A 20,637-nucleotide genomic window follows, 5' to 3' on the forward strand; every position below is an offset into this window, starting at 1 on the left:
ACACACAGACACACACACACACACACACACACAGACACACACACACACACACACACACACTTAAAGATAGGGGAGATGCTCCTCTACGTTAGCATGTGGTTCTGAGGTGACAAGTATCTGTAACACGTATCTGCTGTGGTTTCATGATGTAACTTTAGATCTCAGGGTTATTCTCTTTGAAGCAGACGTGTAAATTGCATTAGAGACCTGGAGGGAAGCAGTGTATTAGCGGCAGGAACCTCGGCCTCATCGTTGTGTGTCTGCGTTGCACTTAAGAGGGAGACTTTCTCTCTGAGAGAAATTCAATAGATCAAGTGCATGAAGACTGTAATTGTATGAAACTGTAATCCATTCTCAATCCCGCGGCCTCGGGCCAGATAGTATTTATTAATGCTCGAGTTTAATTAAGTGCTCAGTGAGATGTTTTACTCTTAAATGATGAAGTAACAGAAACGGCAGCTTTTCTCTAACGTGGGTAATATGACACTAATTCAGGTTGAAAGGGAAAATGTGAGGAATTAGAATAAAGTTCTGGATTTGATTGCAAAGTTACCCTAGTTACTTTTGATGTGAATGTAAACTTCTTTTTAATCTCGCACATTGAGAATCTTGACTCTTGACATTACTAAATTATATTTCACTCCTTTTATTTTGAGATAAACAAGTGTCTGTAAAACTAAAATATCTAAAGATACACAGATCTAATGAGGGCTGATACTTGGGGCCACTGCAGGACTTTACTATGAGAAATATGAGCCAGGATCCATTAATGTTCTCCATCTTTACGCTGCTCTCAGGTCAGATCATCATAAACATGATTTAAAGTATCATTGTGATGCTGACGGCTTGTTTTATTGATTGTTCAGCTTATTGATTCTCTCATGTTGTCCAGTCCTGTTTATTCCAATTAAGTTAATTCCAAAGAATTATGTACACAGGGTTGGACATGACATATTTATTACACATGTAGATTTTTGTAAATTATAATAATTCTTTATATTGGTTTTACTCTCCTGCCCCACCTTCATTTGGTCTTAAATGCTATAGAATTATTACTGGTTCAAAATAGTGACCACATAACATTAATTCTGGCCTCACTGCATTGGCTTCCTGTCTGTTGTTATATTGATTTTAAGATTTTATTGATAACATTTTACAAAACCAGGTAAAGATTTTACTAACGATCTAACCCCATGAGCCTGGGCGCCATTGTAGATCAGCTGATAGAGTGAATTTTACAGCTGTTACTGCTTTAGCATCCAAACATTATATTTCATAAAACATTTTATTATTTACACATTATTTATAACACTGTCCTAAGATCAGTCCGTTTCTGTAACTTAATCATGTTTGTTGAGAATGTGCTTCGCAAATAAAGTGAATTAGAATCATATCATGATTATATTTTTCTACAAAACGGTAGAAAAGAATATTACAATTGTCAAAAAATTTCAAATTTAAAAGTTTCCCCATCAAGTGTGAAGTTAACTCGTTAATGATGGTTCAGCACATTTCATGCCACCTTTTTGGAACTTTATATTTCCACTATGAAACCCTGGTTGCCGTCCAAAGAGCTTAAAGCATTGATCTCCCCTCCCTGGTGGGAACAGAGTTGCATCAGGATCGCTGACTACGACAAAGATTTGATTTTCATGTTGAGCGTAATTTTTAATGATCCCTAAATTAGCTCCTAATAAATGCGAGAGCTGTAATAAACCCAGGGGCCGCGGCGCCCACCACACTTCAGGGCACTTCAGCTCATCACATCAGCAGTTAGTGTTCATTTTCAAATCTTGGATTAAAGCTGACTCCTGCGCTCGGATGGATTTTGCAATCAACGCCACGGTTCAGCCATTTATTAAACATGAGGCATAAAGAGACAGCCCGCAACATCCATAACGAATCAGCTCGTCTCCGCCATAATCAATATCAACCCCAAGGTGAATATATTTTTGTTTTGGTGCTTTATGGACCCCTTCGAATCCCAAGGTCAAGACCCCCCGAGGAGAGGTCTCGTGTACTTTACTTTGATGTGTGCCCGAGGAACGTTGGGCGCCGCCTTTAAATCCCATTTCAAACAGAGGGCTCTTTATGAAAGGCTTATTAATTCAACCGGTATGGTGTGCTGATCTCTGTCAGCCGTCCACACACACACACACACACACACACACACTCACACACACACACACACACACACGGACCTATCTCGTTTTCATCCCTCCTGTTCCAGTATGTAACAGATTAATTAATACAGGGGGATTTTCATCATTCTCTTGGCTCCGGCCAAGAGAAATAGAGCGAGGCCGAGTGAGACGGGGGCGAGAGAGGCCACGTCAGAGCTGTTAATTAGCCGAGCGGTGGAGACAGGGACGGACGACACTGGGCTCCGTGTCTCAAACAGACATTCACTCAGTCAACATGACACTAATGGCGGCAGAGGCCCTCTTCCTCCTCTCGACGCTCAGAGGCAGCAGTGTGAGCTCGGGACACTAGAGGGCGCTGTGTGACAGGGAATGGTGTGATGTAAGCAGCTCCAGGATATTAGCGTTCCTCTGCTGCTCTTTAATATTTATAGAATAAATTGTGGGGGAAAGGTAACGAGAGTCTAGATTGAATTTCTCTGCAACACGATTTCCTTTTACTTTAGCTCCCCATGTTTAGTATTCATAAGCAGTATACACTCAGTTTATAAGGTACAGCTTCCTAAAACTAATGCATTCTTGTTAAAATGTTTTTTATAGAGCTGTTGGTTAAACTGTATGATTTTTTGAAAGGCTTCAGTTTGTGATGCTCCTTTTTATAAATGCATGACTGAGAGGTTTAAGCCCACCCTCACTGATTTGAAACACAAGAGGGGCTGTGGGATTTTTTTTATTTCTACTTCTAAAGACTTTTGAGTTTTGCTCCCAAGTGAAAGTTGGTGATTCAAAGATTTCTAATTGTTGAAAATACTGTACAAAAATGGACAAAACCATAAAGGCTTCCCTGCATCTGCTTGTCACTACTTATACCTTCTTTATCACAATGTGTTGTTTGTTCTCTCCTCCACCAACTTGACTCCGTGTTTATCACTGTAACCATGGCGACAGTGTACTGCATCCGAGACTGAGGACAAACAGCACACAGTCGGAACAGGAAGGGCAGTTCCTCTGCTTCTGTTGTGCACTGACTCTGAAAAGATGAGACGGGAGATTGGATTTAGTTTTTTTTTTTAGTTTCCTTGTATTTGCATAGACGTGTTTTAAGATGCACCTCGTGTTTGAACCCACCTGCAGAGGAAACCATATTGCATCGTATTGACTGACGGGTGTTTGTTGTTTTCAGCGGTTTTCCTTTTTGATTGACTGACTGTTAAAACATTACGTGTTTCACGTCGGGATTCACCTGTGTTTGTTGTTAAAAGAATAAAAACCAACATGGAGAGAGAGGGAGGAAAAACGAGACGTGTCTGGCTCACCAATCTTTCTCACCTCTGCCCTTGAGGTTGTGTTATTGTCTGTTTGTGTGTCTGTTAGTTTGCAGCAATTTGTGTTAATTTGGCCTCGGTGATCCTCAGCGCTCGACTGTTTCTAGCTTTTAAAATGCAAACAGTCAAAAGGACTTTTTTTGTCTTAATACCCGGACGTGCACACAAGAAAGCAGCATTTTACACTTGTTCTAAAAATCTGAAAAAAGCTAAAATTCAAAAAATTCCACTTCACTAACTCGATTGTCTCATAAAATATACATCACACCTTTAGTCTCTTTGATATAACATTGTTAACTCAGAGTTTACTCCCGATGTTTTCTCATGCACTCGGCAGCGCGACGTCTCAACTTGTTGTTTTTCTCAAGCTGAGGAAAAGAAAATCGGATTTTGTTGTTTTTGATCACAGCTTCGTTTGAGAATCATCATTGCTCGTAATGAAGGCGGCTCCGCGGCTGTAATGTGATCTGCACTAAAGCTACAGCTCGTTGCAGTTTTAGTTTCTTGCTTTGCATTTGCCCACTCAATGAACTCTACCCACTTCTTGTGTCCTGGGAAATGTCCGAGGTTTAGGTTAAACATTTTGGTTATTCACAAAACTCTGAAACACTAAAGGAGTCTCTGTAGCCGGTGAAAATCTAAATACGTTGACAAAACAATGTCTTTAAATCTGCTGCTGTACTTAACATTTTTAATTGAGTGTAAAAAGCCGTTTGACCCGACAATCAGCTCGACGATCTCCGATGCCAAAATGTAAAACCACGACCCGGCGGAGGGGGGGGGTTGGGTGGGGTTGTACTTCTCCTTAGAAACGACTGCTGCTGCACACGGTTCCGCCTGCCAAGTTCACACACTCTGACACATGGTGTTTGTCTCTCTGACTCTTCCCAGTGCTCTTCACTCCCAGCTCCTCTCTTCTCCTGTATTTCCAGCATCGGCGTTATTGCTTAATCTTGATTAATTCAGCTGAGAACATTCATATCGGATCTTTAAACGCTTCTGAGTATCAGTACGATTACATGCTTCATTATGTATGTAATGGTTTTCCACCGTGGTCGTTAATGTGCTGGATGTTTATTTCATACTCCCACCCCCACCACCACCCCCCCGAAGGCTTCCTTCTTTTGTCTTTAATTTTTGAGGTTGTCCTTGCTCCGTTGCCAAGGTAACGTGGAGAACACCGCGAGCTGTACTGGGCTTTCAGATATCAATTAAAACCAAGGACAACGCCGAACACATGTTGGCTCATGTGGAAAATGATTTGTCTTTGTGTGTGTGTGTGTGTGTGTGTGTGTGTGTGTGTGTGTGTGTGTGTGTGTGTGTGTGTGCATACATTGTATTCATACAGTGTAGGTGTTTAAGCGCCTGTGCTGCACGTGTGGTTGTGTGTGCATGTGTTTGTGTGTGTGTGTGTGTGTGTGTGTGTGTGTGTGTGTGTGTGTGTGTGTGTGTGTGTGTGTGTGTGTGTGTGTGTGTGTGTGTGTGTGTGTGCGCCTGCTCCCAGATGTATTCCACTTAGAAGTAAAGGAGGCTTCTTCTCTCACCCCGCCGCTGTCACTCAAATCTCTAATTGGCCCGGAGTATATATCTGGAGCGCGGCTCTTTGAGAAGGATTGTTCTCCTGTTTCCTCCCCTCTTCTGTTTCTCTCTCCATCCTCTCCGGCTCCGCAGCCAGGCAGGAAGCCACCGGCTCACCTATTGGAACCAGGAACACAGCTAAAGGGCTAATTCGGCGCAGAATGTAAAACACAGATGTCCATTGACTCACAAATGTGCTTCGTGGAAAATTAGAGGGTCTCCTGTGTCAAACTCTGCTGCATCCACTCTTGGAGTATTTATTCTTTCCCTTCCTCTGCCTCATCTGTCAGTCCTGCCATCATTCACGCTCACCTCTCTGCAGCAGACACTCCTCTCATCCCTCCTCTCCTCCCTCCTCTCCTCTCCTCCCTCTGTCCCTCCACTCCTTCCACACCCTGGCCCTCGCTCTCTCTTTTGTCGCCTCGGGCTCCTGGTCGGGGTTAATTAGCATTGAGTGGAGCTGTGTTTAATGGTTAATGCGGTCTCTTCCTGTGATACGGCTGCCACCGCTCCCTGCAGACTCAGCATCTATCCGCACAGGCTGCCAAGCAATCGCATTAAGAGCGGTGGCCTGGCCTCCCCCCCCCCCCCGACCTGCTCTGGCTGTCTGTCACTCCGCCTACCTGCAGGGGATTTCAGACCATATGCCCAAACAAGCATCTACGTCTCCCCCAATTTCTCTTCCTCACCAGGACGGTGAGCGAGTGGGAAGGAGTCGCAGGGAAGGGAGGGGAGTGAGGTGTAGTACCTTTATAATAAGAAACAGGTGAGATGTGTAGAGAGAGAGCCGGAGATGAAAGTTACAATATGTGGGAGGGGAGGAGGGAGAAAGAAAATGTGATGGATCTGCCAGGGACAGAGGAAGATTGAATATGTGTGAGAGTTGTGCGATGGGGGTGAGGAGCAACGAGGCGGAGGAGAGGAAACGCTGCCGAGTACCTGGAGCCGGGCGGCCATTGCTATGCCACGCCACGCTGCAGCGGGGGGGCAGGCTGGAGTGGAGGGGAGTGGATGTGAAATTTTAATCACCCCTCTCTCTCTCGCTCTCTCTATCTCTCTCTCTCTCTCTCTCTCTCTCTCTCTCTCGTGTGTTTCTAATTTCAGTCGGCCCCTCAATTAAAATCAAAAGCATTACCAGCAGTTTCAGGAGCGACCCTTCAGCAGGCAGCTGCCAAACCACCTGCTGTGGAAGTGTTTCCAGAGCAGTACACACGTGTATATGTACACATGTCTATGTACTTTATGTGCGTACAGTAAGATACTATTAGAAGATAGAACCATTTATTTCTGACCCCACAGTGGCCGAGCAATTATTGGATCAGCCTCTGTTTGTATTAGTATCTTTCAGTGACTGTATATGTAGAAATTAAGCCAAAATATCCTGCATATATGAGTGTGCACGGTAGCGGTCACAGGATGTAGCCGGCGCGTTCGACCAATCAGGAGTCAGTCTCAGCTGTCAATCATGACATTTTACCTTGTTTTAAATAGCAAATAACTAAAAAACAAACTGTTACCTAGATTTAGTGTATTTTAACATGCATTTTGACTTTTAGTTTGGTGCAAATCCTATAACTAACATGGAGGAGGCAGGGTTTACTTCAGTTGTCCCCTGACTTGTCATCTTCTGCCAGCATGAGGTTAAAATGTGTTGCAACAACCATTAAATCTTTACCCTGGACTCTCTCTCTCTTCTCTTTTTGCATCTTTTGCAGTCGTTAAAGTTTTAAAAAGATGTCATCTTTGCAAATACGTGTTTTCTACTTTATCTTTTTTGTTGATTTTGAACTTACATCAGTGCAAAACAACTTCACTTGCTGTTGGTTCTGAGGAAAATGTGCCAATTACAGTCCAGCGCTGCAACAGGAAGACCTCGCTGCAGCACTTCTCAGGCCTGAAGGATGTTTACAATGTAATTTAGGGAGAAAAACAAAATGTAAACAACATCAGACTTATTCATATTTAAAGCTTCCCATGATACTTCAATGCTGGGAAGAGGTTTAATGTGAAGATTAAACCAGAACTCATCATCCAAACAATTCTAAAAAACTGGGCCAAAACTCCTCTTCTATCGCTCACAGGAAAAAACATATTGTTCACATCTTCTCATCCGTCTTGTCCGGTTCAAATTCCTCTTCTGTGCTTTTTTCCTTCCTTTCAAACTCTTTGTCTTTTAATCAATAGTTTTGAGAACATACCTTGAATATTAAAATATGGATCAGGGTTTAAAATTTAAACTTTTAACTACATTTTGACGGATTGATTGATCTTTACAGGAGCAGCATGCAGGAGTAAAACCCTTCAGATTGTATAATTGTCTCTTTACTGACTATCCTGGTGTTTTTGTTATTAACATCACAACCAAGATTAAAACTTTATTGATCTTTGAGAGTAAATGTCACTCAGCAGCGAGTAAATATTACACAACAAAATCAGCCTGATGGAGGAATCCAAGCCCCATAAAGGTGTCACATGACTTCACTATGGCCAATCGGTGAAAAACACATGTTAAACTACATTTTATGAGTTAGTGTCTGCAGCAGTTTCTAAATTTTGATGTTTGTCTGTTTTGCAGCCGGGGTACGTGAAGCTGTCCAAGCCCGTGGCCCTGTGGACCCAACAGGACGTGTGCAAGTGGCTGAAGAAGCATTGTCCCAATCAGTACCAGATCTACAGCGACTCCTTCACACAACACGATATCACAGGTACGTTTTGGGTTTTTGAAACAACCGGAGTTTATGTCTACGGAGTATCTGTGTCTTAATCAGGTCCAGTACTTTCCAGAAATCCCCACTACTTTGAAAACCATATTATTAAGATTAAGTTTGCAGTAAAAAAGTAAATCCTCTCTTTCATCCAACTCGATCTCATCGTGCACTCTGCTCCCACGGCCGCCTGCGGTCCTGCCACCCGGCCTCCCCGTCTGTCCACCCCCCCCCCCCAGTGTTGGCTTTTCCACTTGCACCAGTCGCCACGTCAATCACTCCCCTAACGAGGCTCCTCAAGGTCACCTCAACGCCGCTCTCAGCATAGCAACAGACGACCATTAATTGGCGTGCACTCAGTCTCTCAGTGCACGACTGATCGTATTAATATGTTTATCTGTCGCTGTCGCCGACCTCCTCGACTCCTCGACTCGCCGACTGACTGCTGGGGGGGGAAATCGCCTGGCGGTCGTGACGAGTGGCGTAATGACTCACGCTCCCGTTTTACCCTTTGATGCATTTTGACTGTTATACGTTTGCGCGGCGGGTTCGGAGATTTAACATCGTGTGTGTAATGGGGTGAAAATATGAATCTCTGCAGCTCAACTCGCACATATTTCTCATCTGCAGCATCGGGGTCCGGGAGATGATCCACAGTTCATTGCACGTTTGGTGAACCTCGGCTTCACCAAGTAGAGGGAAAGTTTCATTTAGTTTTCTTCTCATTTGAGGTGAAGTGGAAGTTGTTGTTTCTTTGGCGTTTTTGATAAAAAACAAATCACTTGAGGGAATGATCTAGATTAAATGTATATTCGATTATAACGTAAACAATCTGTTACTATGGCCACTAGGGGCTTCTCACTCCAAACACTTACGAAAGTGTTTGATGATGTCACTAAGCAGTTCGGGATCACAGGACTTGTTCCATAATCTCTTTGGATTGCTTGGTTCCCCCGTGTGTTTGTGCTTTACTGGGCGAGCAATGAATAAAGAACAGTGGAAGGTAAAAACAGCTACGTGGCTAATTGGCTAAAAAGCGGCGGGCAAAGTGGATATGACGCAACTTAAGGCGACCTTGAATAAAATTGGATTTCTCTGGGTTTGAACATTGTTAGAAACTTTCTGGATAATGTAATTACACAAGTAAACAAAACATAAAACAGATTTAGTTGTTTTTAACATTATGTCTTTAAAACACCGCTAACGACCCTCCTCTTATTATATCTGTGCAGAGTTTATCTCATAAAAGAGAAATCACGACAGGTGCAGTCATCCAGACGTTCCTGAGGTGGAATTTCTCCTGAGGTTCACATCTAATTACCTAAAATTAATCTAACTTTAAGATTAAATCCCTCAGTGTTGTTGACAAGCCTAATGCATACACTTAAAGTCTGTAAATAAATTATATTTTCTCTTATTAGTCTTTCAGTAATTAAAACATTAAAACTTTGCCTTCCTAATGATGTATTAACTTAATGACCTGTGTTTGTTATTGAGCTGTAATGATTTTCTCATGGCGTCCTGCAGGAGAGGAAGGAGTTAACTCAGATATTCGATGTACATACTGTACTCGCACATGCTGCCCTACCGGCACAATTAGGAGATAATGACATGCGCAAAAAAACCTGCAAGTAATTCAGTTTGTCTTCACATCCAGCGTAATTAACAGAACCCAATTAAAAGAGGCCAAGCCGCACCAATTTGGCTCACAAGGCAATTTGCTCAATCTCACTTGTCTTGGCAACGTAGTCATCCCTTCATAAAGTAGCAAATACTCTCTATTCCAGATCATAATTCAAACAGACATTCGTGTCCTCCCCTCCCCTGACATAAAACAGTGGCGAGAGGGGGGAAAAAGCGTTTTACTGCGTCTCAGGGCGAGTGTAAAGTCTGAACGTTGAGTGACTTCAGTATGCAGCAGCTGCCTCCCTGCAAGGCTCCTGTAACCTCGGCCAAAGAAATCAATGTTTCCCATCCTCCCTGCGGCCTCTGCTGCCAAGAAACCAGGTCGTCCTCTCGGTCCTCACCTCCCACCCCCAACAGAGGCCGCGCCAAATCTCACTTTAACACTCGGATGTCATTAAAAATGCATTAAAGCATATTAAGGCATAATTAGATATTAGTCCCTAATCTGTGGTAATTACCAGGACAAAGCTCTTTTGGTGAGAGAACAGCTTAAACACACACTTTCTGACTCGGAGATGTCATCGGCACAAAAGGTGCGACGACAGAGGTCGTGAAAAGCAGGAGGGAGGTAAGAGGAAAAAAAGTGTGAGTCATGATTAAGTTATATATTTTCTGTCAGATAAGATCATTACATCACATTGTTGAAATCCAGAGTCTCTGAAAACTCACAAAGGAAGAATTAGATGCAGCTGTAGAGTTTGCCTGCAGAGAACTTGTGGGGGGGGGGGACGCTGACGTATTTCTATTAACATCTTTAAATGAAACATTATGAATAGATCACTACTTTTCAGAACTACAGTGATCTCACACACATGGAGCAAATATAAGACAATAGGGCTGATGAACACATTCATAAATAGAAATACAAAAAAACTATAAGTAAAGGGTAAACACAAAAACAACAAAACATATGGACTTTTACATTTTTCTTCAGGAAAATATAAACATAAATACAAACCCTTTCTGTGTCTTTATTCTGTAAAAGAAACGTTTTCATATCTGTAAACATAAACCCAGACACAGATTAACTACAAACAACTTAATGTTTTTGCATTTAATTGTCGTTATTTTGTGTTGCTTTGAAGTTGTTTGTTGTTGTGTTTCTTTGTGGTTCTCTGCGTCGCTTTAGGGATCATTGTTGGTCGTTTGATTGACTTCACAACAAGTAAATTTCTCCAGTTGGGGGCCTGTGCCACCTCTGGCCACCCTCCGGCTTCGCCCCTGGCTGCATAATTAACAAATAGGTTTAATAAATAGATAAAAACACGGCACTGAAGCGTGAATTCAGTGTTTCCTGCTTCTACAGCTACATGAACAGATGTAGATTATCTGTAGAAGCAGGAAAGACCAAATAAATAAGGAGTTCTAATATAACAATAAGGTTTAAATCGAGTGCTTCTCTATAGGCAGGTATTTATGTACCTGTGTGAAAGTAGATGTGTGTGTAACGGCAGAATTGGGACTGAAATGTTTCTCCCTCCGTCCATCGGTGAAACTGTTTTCTCTCTCTCAGGAGAACTCGGAAGAAAGAATAACCAGCCTCATAATATCCACTGATGTATGGTGTCATAAGCCTTAATCCTGAATAATTAATAGCCTGTAATATTCGCAGTTTAATGAAGAGTCTCCAGAAGCTCCCACTGTATCAATTCACTTCTTCTAAAGGTCTGTGTTGTACTCCCTCTGTCTCTGGATCCATCATCTCTCCTCTTTAAAACACGCTGGGGACAACATGTATATTCGGTATATGTATATGCAGAAAAGGGGTGAAAGGTGACAGTGGCTGTTATTCAAAAACCAGACCAGGATGAAGACAAACAAGGCCTAAACAGTTCCTGAGTGATGAGGCAATGAATTCTGCAGGCACCAGACTGCTGTCATAAAATCGCTGCTGTGTAATGGAGGAAGAGGCGTCGGATAAACGAGACAAAGGGACTAACATGGCCTGGAATCAACTCTCGGGCCACTAAACGGCTCCACTGGCGCCCATTGTTTTGAGTTAATTTTCCAAAAGAGAAATCTGAGCCGCTCGATGGTGATGAGCTGTTTTCGTGGGGGGGGGGTGGGGGGGACAATTTCATCCGCAGACAGAGTGAATCGTGCTTAATGATGCCATTGGCAAGGTGATTACATAGCAATGTGTGATATAAAATTAACCACTGTTCCTCCGATTAGCTGTTTAAAAAAATGACTTCCTTGTTTTTTCCCGTGTGCAGAGTTTGGAAGTTGATCTTCAGAGAGACTGAGAGACACAGAGTGGAGCGGTTGCACAATGTGGTTGTGACTCTTTAGAAAGTAAACAGTCATAGTGGGAGGGGGGGGCTGAAGGAGGTTGAGCGGGTCGTACACTTACCAGAAGGTCGGTGGTTTGATCCCCGGCCGTTTTATTGGAGGTGGATTCAAGGTGCTGTTCAGGGACATTAAAAAAACAACAACAAGAGACAAAATTAAAAGGAAACAAATACAAGATGTGAAAGCAGCAAATTAAAACAAGTTCCAAGCAAAATGAATGGGATAAAAAGATTAATGGATCAATGTACTTAACTGGGAAATGTTGCTGCGGCTTGGCGAAGGTAAAAAGTGACGACAAATAGAAATCATATCCTCAGCCAGGCTGTTGTAGTGATTATAGAAAGGACATTTATTTGAAGACAATCTCTTTGATTCACCAGTAGGATGAGAAGGTAAAAGCTCTGACCAGGCTGAACCTCGGTGAAACCCGTAGTCTTGTGTGCATATTATTTTTTTTTGCAGTTTTAACTCTGCTGCTGCTTCTGTTTCCTTCTGCACGACTTTAATCTTTACAAACGACATTCAGAGCCGGAGCAGCATTGTTTGTTAAACCCATGCAAAGGCTCAGATTTATGATTTATTACAGGAGCTTGGCAATATGTTTGAAATCAATATCATGTATGTGAAATATGACTTAAGCTATGTCTCCTGGCAAAGCCTCGGGGGGGTAGGGGAGGGGGGGGTGGCAGCACAGCGAGGCATCTTTATTCTTATATCGTCTCAACGCAGGAGTGTTCTACATGTGGTAAATAAAAGCAGTTCATCATTTAAAGACACAGTATGAAGAGCAATATAATCCACTAAGAATAAAATGAAAATCCTGTCAATCAGCGGTTTTATGCAGGATTTTCCTAGAAAACAATCTCATGCTCAAGTAATGCAGAAGTAATCCCCCTCAATCATCACTGTCCGGCCCACCAGAGGAGTCTTTATCTGCAGAGACCGGCCCTCTGCCCGGGGTTGTGTTCTGTCTTTCTTCTCAGGATGTTTGTGGGCTGCAGAAATTAACATTTTTCTAACATCTATGAAATTCTCTTAATTCCCTCTCTAGCTTTCTCTCTCCTCATTCAGTGGAGGAGGAGGAGGGGCCAATGTTGATCGTTGTGTTTACAAGCAGCAACCAACAAATCCTGCGTGCTATAAACTTCCCATAGCACAACTTCCCGGGTTGTGTAGGGGGCGCTAGCGAGGTAGAAAGCTGCAGCCAAGTTCCATCAACTGTGAGCTGCAGTTTTGAAGCCTCCAGTTTAGTAGCCATATTTGGTGTAGCAAGGGGTGGAGCCTGACTGGATCTCGAGGACAGTGCACGCCCACTTACACCTGCGACCTGCACCCATTGGACGGTACTAGCTGTCAGTCACATCCATGCCCCAATGCATATTCAGCTTAATCATCTATTTGACTCTAAATGACCATAATTTACAAATTAAACATCATGATTCTGTTAAAAGATGCAAAAATATGTTTTAATACCATGACGGTTATGTTACATGATAAAATTAAGGTTTGTTTCAATCACAACTTGACTTATCCAAATGTTTTTGTCAAATCAACTCTGTTCACTAAATCCTTGTGATTTCTTCCACATGACAAGATAATAACTTTCTTTAGTTCGCAGTCAGTCGACCTCGTACGGTAACCATGGAAATCTGTGGTCGTTAAACTCAGAGCAGCTAGTTAGCTCCACAGTAAACGTCTCTGTGTTCCCAGTGCCAGTGATCCGTCTACAGGTCGCCGGCTGCGGCTAACCAACAGAGGTGCGGTATAATGATCGGCACACGGAAATAGATCAGCAGTGTTGAAATCAGCATGAGGCTGCCGCTGCTGCCACGAGTCGAGAGTCGAGGCGGCTTATTATCTGTGTGGGTGTGTGTCTGTGTGTGTCTGTGTGTGTGCGCTTGTGTCTCTCCACGAGCAGCTTCGTTACTTACACTGAACCCCGGCCTCTCTCTGGGATCATAACCTGCCTCCTCCTGTAGTAAGGAACAGCATTAGCATTGGATCACAGGTGGTAGCGGCAGTAGCCTTTTTAGCCTCCGGGGCTACAAGCAACTCTGTGACCGGGACAATCAGCCGCCATTTACTTGAAGGACTTCAAGCTGTGCAGCATCACAGAGCAGACCCGTGAAGGATCGGCCCTGTGCTGTTGTGTAGCTGTGTTTTGTCATCGCCAGCAAACTGCATCCAACGCTGTTATCTTGCTTTTCTTTCTCGAAAGGGGGGGGCGAGGGGTCCTATTGCACATGGCAGCCAGAAGCACACTGACTAAATCCAGCCGTCTGCACTCGCATTCCTTGTTATCCCGTGTTTGACAGAGTGTGATGCAGGTTTGGACTTCAGTTTGCCAGACGCAGCTCGGTGACATTCATCCCCAGAGGCAGAGGTATCGAGAATTTACCTGAAAGAGAAAGAGAAATGCATTCGTGCACCAGAATAAACCTGCTGCCAAAAACACGTCAGGGCCGGAAAATAGCTTTTGTGAAGTCGGAGGCAGAGGAGGGTTAATTCTCTGATGCCTCTCTGCCCCACGCAGACATAAGTAGCATAGCATTCCAGCACCACCTGCACAATGAAGCAAATTCCTGCAGGATCTGTGTCTGTGTACCATTATGTCAGATTGGTGTGTGTGTGTGTGTGTGTGTGTGTGTGTGTGTGTGTGTGTGTGTGTGTGTTGTGCGTACAGTTGCAGTTTAAGCTCCCATTCATCAAAGCCGTGGTTGACTGTGCCAGGCTATTGCTGCAGATTAATCGTCCTCAGCCCAACACCACCGCTCATTAATCTACTTCCCAGGGACGATGTGTTTGTGTGCACGTCACAGTGTGTTTACGTAAATGTACGTGTGTATAACACGTGTTCTCATATTTTGGTTTGTGTGTAAAAAACACATTCGGTACAAGCTGCAGGTAACAGGAGAAATATTGCGAGTGCAGTGGAAGCAGGAGCAGCTCGTCTCTCGTGCAGGAAGAGGGGGAAGAAATTATTTACCTCATTCCAGGAGGGCTGATAAGTATGGTGGTCCAGCTCTCTGAATGGGCAAGTGAGAGTGGAGGAGTGAGATAGGAGGGAGAGGGAAGCAGGGAAGCAGGGAAGGAGTGAAAATTTACAGGTTATAAACAGACATGTAGTGTTGATTTGATGTGTGTAGAAAACACCAAATACACAGAAAAATCAGCATATCTGAGAAAAGCATCCATACATATGAGAGTAGAGCCGGGGGTTTGAATACTGGAAGTGACCATGTGACCCTCCGTTCGCCACAGATCCTGATCGGAGTCGATGCTCAGCAACACAAGCTCAGCACAAGCCTCTCAAAATATGAAACACTGCAGTCTGCAGCATTGATTTTACACATGGACGACACATCTCCACTTCCAGCTGTAGAGAAATGGCGGTGAGATATATTTCTAGCTGTTGACGCCATTTGAAACCAGATTCTGTACAAAGGACGATCGGGGGGGTGGGGGGTGGAGCTCGATGCACACAGACGACGTATTGCGAGTTCGTCTAAGCTGTCAATCTTGATATTTCATCCTGTTTTTACAGCATCAACAAAGTAATAAAAGATAAGTTCAGATAAGATAGAACTTTAATATTCCTGGAGGAAATTCTTGCAAAGAAGCAAAAGTCACCAGATGATGAGAAGAAAAAACAAAACACTTGAACAAACAATGAGACACTTTTGAGAGTTGTCACATCGTCCGTCTTCATAAACATGTTTTATCTTTGGGAAACACAGGAAATGCTCACAGTTTCTCCTTTTCCTGAATTGGTCTCTGTAGATTTGGCTGCGGCGCCCCCTACAGTGCTGGAGAGAGCAATGGCACAGAGTATCATGTGTATGTTTTGGATCAATAGTTAAAGGTTTTCTTTTTGCCATTTTGCGTTGATCTGCCAAACGAGGCCACAGCACCGCAGCTGAGGAGAATTAACCAGGCGGCAACACCAGCCTGGCATCGTCTAGACTGTTGACTGTGAGACCTACATCTCTTAAGGGAATAAAATAGAACGCTTGCTGACTTCAATGCTGCTTTCCCCTCAAACTTTATAATATTGTATTTTACAATTAAATGTAGATAGCCTGCTATATATTTGAAGACCAATGTCGTCTGTATGAATGTGAGAATGAAAGAACAAGGAAATGTTTTGGACAATCTGAAGTGGTACATAGCTGTTAATATTGAGGTGATATAATATATAGTAATTGTTGATTTTCAATCATGAATACTGACGTCTGTAAATACACACTTAAATATATTTCCCATATTATAACACTCATTCTTGCCAGAAGTGCCTTTTGAGTACTTAATGCTTTATGTACTAATTTCTAGATTTTTATTTTTCCAGTTCATCACATTTATTCACTCAAGACACACACTCTTGACACACTCAAGTCTCTGGCTTCATTTTTTGCAAATGGACACTTTCTTCTCACTGTCCTGACGTTCAGCTCTTCAGAAAGAATCTCACCCTCACATTTATTTCCTCTTGACCAATTTCCATCCTCTGTCTTCCTCCTCTTCCTCCTCCTCCTCTCCTCGCGGCCACGCTACACTGCTCACTGGATTAATTGTGGTTTGAAAAATTCCCAGCTGAGATTGTCTGTTGACGCCAGTCACTCAGAACCGCAGGGCGAAGACAGTGAGCGCTTGGCCTCCGTACAGAATCCGCTCCTCGCTGCTGATGCTGCCTCGCCGGGCGGAAGGAGCCGAGCGTTGGCAGCCGCCGCCGCCGCCGAGAACTGGCAGTTTACTCCGAGTCACCGAGCTCCTCGTGTTCCAGGCAACCGCGAGATCTCCACCTGCCCACGTTTAGACGCTTACAAGTTTGTTAGAAGACGACAGGACGGATTTATCTGAATGTCAATAGAAACTTTAGTGAATCAAACAATGTTAAAGTCTTTCTATGATCGGTTCTGAAATGAAACTGGAAGGTCTCAGGGACCCTGGGGTTTCTGAGTCATCGAACACTTTATACCAGGGGTCTTCAACGTTTTTCAGGCCAAGGACCCCCAAACAGGTGGAGAGATGGAGCAGGGACCCCCTACTATATATATTGTATAAAATTGTGTTTTATATTAAACTGGGCCTAGTGCCATGTATAAAAATAACTACCCTGTTATTGTGCATTCAATACTAAGCTATTCAAATATTACATGGGTTCATATATTCATGTTTTTAATTTAAACATGTTCGAGGTAAAGGGTGGCCATGCCACTGCCATTTATAAACATACATTTTGCATACAACACTGAGCTATTAAAGTAATTCACAGATTCATGATTTTATTTTAAACATACATGTAGAAGAGATAGTGAATCCTCAAGCCATCTGTGAATGGCACACATACTCCCACATTAGTGAGATGTCGGACCCTGATGGGTAGCACACAACTTATCTCATCTTGGACGGATGGAGGTTGTCAGGCAGAGGGTCAAATCAGCCTCACAATATGTTGGATGCATGTTAATGTGTATTGAAAGACATTTAAATTCGTGAAAAAAAAATATATATATTAAAAAAATTGTCTAATCAACCAAAGATTTTGCGACCCAACTGCAGTACCTCCGCGGACCCCCTAGGGGTTGCGGACCCCCTGTTGAAGACCTCTGACCTCTAAAGATACTTTTATTATAGATTCAAATGGATTTTTAGAATCCATTTGAAATCTCAGTTTTCAGTGTCCACACTTCTTCGGGAAAGAGACATGCTATCAGGCCACTTGAACATTCCTATTCATGTTATAGATGTTGCCAGATTGTGTTTTTTCCCATTTCAACAAGCCCAGATACTTTTTGTTTATTATATTTACTTATTTAAGACACCCCCCTGCCCCCCCCCCCCCCCACCACCACAACCACCGCCACGTTGCAATATTCATCATCAGCATGTTGTTGCAGAAACCTGCTGAGTCATCAACAGCTCCTGCTCTTAGTGTTGTTTACTTCCAGCTTTATGCAAACAGGCGGTTGAGTTAAGACATCAGCAAATAAAACATGAGTCCGTGATTTGAATCATGTCGGAAAGAGTAAATTCACCTGAGAAGTCACAAAGTTCACGAGCTGTAACAACACAACACGCTGAACTGATGACATGTTTCAAAGGTGTAAAGAGAAAAGGACACGTTATGTTATTCAGCAGTGAAACAATTCTTCAACCTGGGCTTTGTGTTTATAAATGAGGATGTGGAAATGAAAGGTATTTACAAAAAGCTTTGGAATCAGTCCAGTAAATTCACTTTTACACAAATCCATTTATATACATTGAGGCCATAAACCAAATTTTAATATGATTTGAATGTTATTGCTGTTAACTGTAATTTAAAGGTTAAATCTCTAGAACCAAAGAGACTTTAGCACATTCTGAAATTAAATAAAAATATTTCAAGGACAAAAATTCCAATTATTATTCAAACATGTGAATATTTTCCTAAATAACCCCTAACGTTTTTTAGTGTGTTTCATATAAACATGAGCGTTAATGGTGTGTGATCCGTCTGTTTGTCTCCTGGTTCTGGAGCCATGTTGTTTGTCCCATTATTGAAGACAGACACAGCGACCCTCTGTTTCCATGCCGATCTATCTTTGGTGCCACGTGACGGTTACTTCAATATTAATAGACTCATAACCGCATACTTTATGTGCACGTCGTTTTTTTTCTTCTGTCAATTTGTACGTCTCCCTCTTCTGCCCGACTCTCCGCCCTCTGCCCCGCCTTTGATTCATTAGTCCACTTTCTCTTTCCACCTCGCTAATCTTTGTCTCTCCATCTTCCCGTTTTAATATGCTCCCCTCACTTCTGCGCTTTTATGAGTCCACTTAGCTCCCCAGTGTTTATGAACAGTAATGGGTACTCTGAGCGCCATTTTGCTTCCAAGCCTCCTCGCCACGTTTTGGCGTTTTAGCCCCATCTGGCCGCGGCTTCTTTCGTTAAGACGGGAGAAAACAGCTCGAACACATTCAACGTTAAACCACTAAACCTTAATGGTACTTGGCTTTTCCCACTGATCTTTTGTGCCGCGGTGGTAAAGCGGTATTGTGGGTCTCAGCACGTCCTAATGAGCTCAGACAGATCGTCCGTACAAGTCAAGAGACGTGAAATGATCAAGTCTTTCTGTCTCTCTGTTGTTGTTGTTGTGAAAAATCCTCATTGAAGAAGATCAAGAAACACCCGTGTAATGCTCGGGAATTCAATTTCACTCTCGTCAAACGAGGTCATATTTGTTTCTTTCAACGATCTGACCGTAAACACACTGGACTGATCAGCCAATCAGAGACGGCTTCTGCCATCGGGGGCAAAAGAGCAAAGGGAGCTGTCGGGGTCCAACCTAATGCCGAGTAATTACCCCGAATAATCATCCTATCTGCTTTCCATCCCACGATATAAAAGGCACTCGTAACGAGCGTTAATAATTACACCACACTCCACTCGCGTTTTATCAGCAGCCCAAATCCTCCTCATAGAAACTGATTGAATGATTAAATTATGGATTTTTATACAAGGATTTGCAATTAAGGAATGAGCTGTGAGGGAATTTGCTGGAGGGATCCGCTGCGACGATATTCATGTGAAACGTGCTGCGTTTCAGAACAATGCGTTTCGCTGAGCTTAATAGAAATATCCGACACATCGGAGGCCACGTGACGCGGGAGGACTCATAAAACTTTGATTTTCTGTCACAAACAATGTTGCAGCCTTGAAGAGCTGCAGAATTTCCCCTCTTGATGATTTATGCAGCTGCAATCTTGTGACCACATTTTGTTTGTGTGCGTTTCCTCAATCTGCTCCTCCGCTGACATAAATGCTTTATCTTTTAGAGTGTCTCCAGCAGTGCAGACAGAATCCCCACTGCCTTCTGTCTCCTTCTGTCCCCTAACCTTCAGGCTACATCCACACTGCGACATTCTGGATTTTAAAATGCATCTCTGCTGCTACGCTCACGCCCAGGCAGCCGCGCTACTTTGGAGTTAGCGAGCGCCTAAAAACTGAGAAGTTTGGAGACAGTGTCCACCCTGTTTAGATTGAAAACAATGAGACAATCACTCACATTCACTTCCTGTTGCCATAGCTGCTTTTCCACTAACATCTGGCCTTTGTCTGCATTTTGGAATAAATACGATCAGTGATGGAAACATGAGGCTTTCTAGAAGAAATCCCTGCTCTTACTTCTCGTCACCATCGCTTCTCGTTCACAGTAGATTTCTGTAACTTAAAAAGCAGCTTCAAATACAACAATCTGTTTCTTGTTTACAGCCACACACATTTTCAGGTTTGTTAGTATGGACGTGGATTATTACTGATACTGAGTTAACATATTTGTTTTATGCATTCGAGACCCTACGAGATTGAACAAAATATTTGAAATGATATTCGGGTTCAGATCTATGAGATATTTTACGCTGCACATGCTTGTTATCGGTTAGAATATGAGTCTCGGGTATGCTGCTCATCCATGTGGCCTCATCCCTGTGTTTTTATTTTTCCTCCTCCTTAGGGCGGGCTCTGATGAGATTGACGGACAGAAAGCTGGAACGAATGGGCATCATGCAGGAAGCCCAGAGGCAGCACATCCTGCAGCAGGTCCTGCAGCTGCGGGTCCGGGAGGAAGTCAGGACCCTTCAACTCCTCACACAAGGTAGATTCTTCAGCCTGGAAACTCGCCGACACATTTCACACATCTAACATATAATCCGCTCGCACCACGGCGCAACACTTCAGGTTTTTTTTTTTTCCCGAGCACAAGCTGTATCTGCATCCCTCCTGGGTAAAGATTATTCACAAGGAGACTGACATCTCACATCCTGATACATATTCAAATCATTTACTCTGCAGAATTTATGCACACGCCATCTGTAGCCATGGCAATCACTGCGTGTTTCGAAGCCCGCAGGAAGTGATGACTCAAAGAAGATT

General features: G+C 43.1%; 1 protein-coding gene across 1 annotated transcript in view; it reads left to right on the forward strand.

Moving 5' to 3' along the window:
- The window catches only part of samd12 (sterile alpha motif domain containing 12), a 35,793-nt gene extending 15,387 nt beyond the window's left edge, over window positions 1-20,406 (forward strand). Inside the window, exons 3-4 of the mRNA XM_061093374.1 lie at window positions 7,620-7,749; window positions 20,219-20,406. Coding sequence (XP_060949357.1) covers window positions 7,620-7,749; window positions 20,219-20,406 — 318 coding nt within the window. The remainder of the gene's footprint in view (window positions 1-7,619; window positions 7,750-20,218) is intronic.
- Window positions 20,407-20,637: the final 231 nt, after the last annotated feature.

The sequence above is a fragment of the Limanda limanda genome, chromosome 19 (assembly GCF_963576545.1).
Source record: "Limanda limanda chromosome 19, fLimLim1.1, whole genome shotgun sequence".
Lineage (NCBI taxonomy): Eukaryota > Metazoa > Chordata > Actinopteri > Pleuronectiformes > Pleuronectidae > Limanda > Limanda limanda.